Here is a 5,000-nt window from a genome sequence, read left to right as displayed (position 1 = left end):
TGTCCATATTAGCTAAATAAATTGCAAAAAAAAGTGCAAAGAAAACACACTCATATTTTTCTAAATACAGAAATGTCACAGCTGAATCCCTCAAAAGTGTAAATGTGAAAAAGGTTGCACGAGATCCTTTCAAACCACAGGAAATGTATTTTGAGTGTGTTCCTAACTTACTTTTTGAGATATTTTTATAAAACCATTACAAAAACGATGTCTACCCTCGATCGGCCGTTTTGTACAAACACACACATAATCTTTTCTCCCACATTTCCACTGTAAATATTCTTTTAGAATAGTTATTGTGTATTTTGCTTGCTTTGTTTTAGAATAAATATCTTTTTGGACTTAACACGCTGTTCCTTTAAATGTCGCACGAGCACATGAATGAGTGAGATGCCAACCTCTGCTATGAAAAGAACTCCAAATTCCTTCAATCACAACTAAATATTAATACGTTTATATATATATATATATATTAATTATTATTATTATTATCAGTTTCCCAATTGATAGTTTAGTAACTTTATGAGACTGTTTTGCAGTGATTTTGCTATCTTTTCCCCTTTCTAAGAAAAGGAGACGGTGCCCCGTTAACTTTAATTTTATTTAAAGTATAAATTTTAATTTACTCAATTTCTGATAGCAAAATTGATCTAAATAAGTTTTTACCATGACACATTGGTGCCCCCTGCTGGAAAGATTCCCCCTCCACTGGACTTTTTGTTTGCGTTTGGATCACAAATGTTTTTTCTCAGATCTTCAGTGATCCGTTGTGGATATTCCCTCATATTTGCAGTGAATGCGAGCTGTTTTTACTCACAGATGTGTTATAGTTTCCTGGACATGCAGCTGTTGTTGATGCAACTAAAGACGCTCTGACCTGCTGCACAGCAACTTATTTTGAAAAACCCACATGATTGTTTTGACAGCGTGCGTGTCTATCCTCCGGGGTTGGGTTTGTGTTTTCTGAGCTGTTGGAGGCAGATGTCACAGCCACGTCCTCTCAAATGTAACGCAAAGGAGAAGCTTGAGTTGCGATTGAGAGGAAGGAGCAACTGGAGAGAAGTTGATCAATGAGGAGAGACGGACCTGGAGGAAGGACAGGTCCTGGTGCTCCAGGGTGTAGGTCACCTCCAGGTTGTCCAGGATCACCGAGCAGTTGGAGTACTTCTTCACCATCTGGTCATAGTGATCCTCACGAGTCCCCAACAGAGTCAGCTGGTTACTCATCCCCTGACACACTGACAGACAGACAGGCAGACAGACAGACAGACAGACAGACAGACAGACAGACAGACAGACAGACAGAGAGACATTAGTTTGGACCCTATGCATGATTTTATTCTCCAGGTTTTCTGTTTCGAGTCCTTTCAAACTCTGCGTTTTACAGTCTGAGTCAGAAAGAGTGTTACATCATGTGCTGGATGAATAAAATTTCAACAATTTGAGCAACAAAATATGAAAAATGTAATTAATATTAATTAATTTCATTTCATTTTCATGTTTCTGTAGTTCGACCCTGAAGTTATCACATGGGGTCTGTTAGAGGTTCCCTCAATTATTAAGCTACAACTACAAGATCTGAGCACTTTATTGGTATCATGCTATTTTGTTGGAAGGTGTGTGAAATAACACGCCAGGTAAGAACTGGCAGTCTCTTTACTGACATGCCCACTTTATGTTGATAACCCACGAGTCTCTTTACTGACATGCCCACTTTATGTTGATAACCCACGAGTCTCCTCTTTACTGACATGCCCACTTTATGTTGATAACCCACGAGTCTCCTCTTTACTGACATGCCCACTTTATGCTGATAACCCACGAGTCTCTTTACTGACATGCCCACTTTATGTTGATAACCCACGAGTCTCCTCTTTACTGACATGCCCACTTTATGTTGATAACCCACAAGTCTCCTCTTTACTGACATGCCCACTTTATGTTGATAACCCACAAGTCTCCTCTTTACTGACATGCCCACTTTATGTTGATAACCCACGAGTCTCTTTACTGACATGCCCACTTTATGCTGATAACCCACGAGTCTCTTTACTGACATGCCCACTTTATGCTGATAACCAACAAGTCTCCTCTTGCAAAAATATTATTATTATTATTATTATTGTTATCAATTCATTTTCAAATGCACTGTTTTACAAATGAACTGTAAAAATAGTAAAGCACGTTATTATTTCTTGATTATAGTTATATATTTGCATTCCTGAGCAGAAAAATGAGTTTTAGTGGTTGATTAATTTTCTGACTTGCGACTCAAATCTGCCAATAAATAGCTGAATTCACTTTGTTATTTGACAAATAAACAACAAGAACATTTTAGTTTGAAACAAAGCTGTGGAAAGATTTCTAGACAGGAGGTCTAATAAATTAGTTCAGCCCTGTTGGATAAATGTAGTGAATGCCTCATAAATTCTAAGATTATCAAGCGTGTTTTCATATAAAATCTTAATCTGAAAAGTGACTAAAGACATAAGATGAATGTAATCTTTTTTCCTGAGAGGTGCGGAAGACTAAAATACTTAAGAAGTGCTTTCTCAGCTGATGACTGATAAACCTGTTTGTGTTTCCTGTTGACACGTAGCTGCTCAGGTAGCTCACCAACATTACGCGAAGTATTTTAAGAGACTTGTCAGGTAAGAGCGGGAAGGTGTGACACCTTTCAGTCAGAGCAGAACGAGTTCAAAAGCAGCCGCAGGCAGAAAACAGACCTGACACATTAATGATGTCAGAGAGGAATGAAACCCGACAGGCTGGGAGCCATTTCCTGCTCTCCGACAGCTCTGACAGCTTCGGATCAAACTCGGAGAACAAAGAGTGTTTTATAGGCGTTTAACCGGTCGGTAAACAGTGACGGCGTGGGAACCACGTCACCACGACAACCACCGCAGAGATGGACGGAAAGATTATCAATATAATAATGAACACAAACAAGAGAGAGGATTTATAGAGACAAATTCATTAAAAAATATGTCTAAATTATCAAAATGGGAGTAAATAAATGATTAAATTATAATAAAAATACATCATGATCATTGAACGATCACTATTAATTTTCTTTTTTTTAGTTTAACAGTTTATATATTCAACTATTAAATTGTATGTAAAACTTATCATATAATTTGAGAGCTTTGCTAAATGTATCGTGATCAAAATGTATAATGAGACTTTTACAGCCAATATTGATATTCTGATATATTTTACACAATAATAAAGCTTCATTTGGGCCGTTTGAGCAACTCTCTCTGACAGATTATTTTGTCACACTGAGAACACTGATTGTTTCTTAACCCGATCGTTTAGGTCTCAACTTGTTTCACTTGGCTGCGTTCCTATTGGCCGGATCCCTGCTGTGATGTCACAAAGACAACACAGCTGCAGCCTGCCCTGCTCTCTGATTGGCTGCTGGCTGGGCGTCCCTCCTCCCTGCCTCTCTCGTCCTCTCCCACTCCTTTATTCCCATGTTCCTCTCTTTTCTCCCCACATTCCTCTGGTTCTCCCCCGTCCTCCCACAGCCTCTCCATCCTGACATCTAACAACACACACTGGTTTTCTGCTCTTAGATCTAGAACTAAAATATTTTCTTTCTTTTTTTTGTGCACTGTAACAAGTTGACATGTTTAGTAACTGAGGAAAGAGTTAAGTGAAGTTCATGGCGTTTTTCTTTCAGTGGGTTCAAGTTTAAAGCTGCAAATACAAAATCTGAGCATTTTATTGGTACTAATCGTATCAAGCTATTTTGTCAAAAAAGTGTGTGGAATAACACGCCACAGAAGAACTGGTAGACTCTTTACTGACATGCCCACTTTATGCTGATAACCCACGAGTCTCTTTACTGACATGCCCACTTTATGTTGATAACCCACGAGTCTCCTCTTTACTGACATGCCCACTTTATGTTGATAACCCACCAGTCTCTTTACTGACATGCCCACTTTATGCTGATAACCCACGAGTCTCTTTACTGACATGCCCACTTTATGTTGATAACCCACAAGTCTCTTTACTGACATGCCCACTTTATGTTGATAACCCACGAGTCTCCTCTTTGCTGACATGCCCACTTTATGTTGATAACCCACGAGTCTCTTTACTGACATGCCCACTTTATGTTGATAACCCACAAGTCTCCTCTTCACTGACATGCCCACTTTATGTTGATAACCCACGAGTCTCCTCTTCACTGACATGCCCACTTTATGCTGATAACCCACGAGTCTCCTCTTTACTGACATGCCCACTTTATGTTGATAACCCACGAGTCTCTTTACTGACATGTCCACTTTATGTTGAAAACCCACGAGTCTCCTCTTTACTGACATGCCCACTTTATGCTGATAACAGTCAGTGTTTCTCCTGCAGTAAATGTGTTGTTGTGTCCTCTTGTGTGTGGGTCTTTGTGCATTCTGGGTCCCTAAACAGTCTGTGAGCTGCATAAATCGGGTCTGACCGGAAAGCTGAGACTCTTGTGGATTCAATGAGTCCAGTTTGTAAAAATCTCACCTTAATTGTAGTTTGTACGGCTGCATCTGAACAGGAATATTCTGTTTCATTCGTCATGTTGGTTCAGTACAAATATAGTCTTTGGTCAGAATGAGGACAATAAACATCGTCACTGATAGTTAACTCATCCCTGAGGTTTAACTTATGCAAGTTCACACACACACACACACACACACACACACACACACCCCCACACACACACACCCACAGTGTTGTTTGCTCAGGAACAGGTCTGATCTGTCAGAACATTTCTTGGATGATCTCATGTATAGCACACTGCACATAAAAGGAGTGTGTGTGTGTGTGTGTGTGTGTGTGTGTGTGTGTGTGTGTGTGTGTGTGCGTGTGTGTGTGTGTGTGTGTGTGTGTGTGTGTCTAAGGGTCAGTCTGCCTCCTTTATCTCTCTGCAGGTCGTCTACCTCTCTGTTTGCTTCAGTCGGTCGATCTGTTAGCCTAGCTTAGCACAAAGACTGGGAGTGAAG

At 39.9% G+C, this 5,000-nt stretch overlaps 1 protein-coding gene across 1 annotated transcript in view; it reads right to left on the bottom strand.

Moving 5' to 3' along the window:
- Positions 1–5,000, bottom strand: part of LOC131962177 (melanoma receptor tyrosine-protein kinase-like) — a 55,609-nt gene that overhangs the window by 31,457 nt on the left and 19,152 nt on the right. The window contains exon 2 of the mRNA XM_059327141.1: positions 1,087–1,238. Coding sequence (XP_059183124.1) covers positions 1,087–1,238 — 152 coding nt within the window. The remainder of the gene's footprint in view (positions 1–1,086; positions 1,239–5,000) is intronic.

Source organism: Centropristis striata, chromosome 23, assembly GCF_030273125.1.
Source record: "Centropristis striata isolate RG_2023a ecotype Rhode Island chromosome 23, C.striata_1.0, whole genome shotgun sequence".
Taxonomy (NCBI): domain Eukaryota; kingdom Metazoa; phylum Chordata; class Actinopteri; order Perciformes; family Serranidae; genus Centropristis; species Centropristis striata.
The sequence above is the reverse complement of the archived record's forward strand: the minus strand, read 5'-3'. Positions and strand labels throughout refer to the sequence as shown.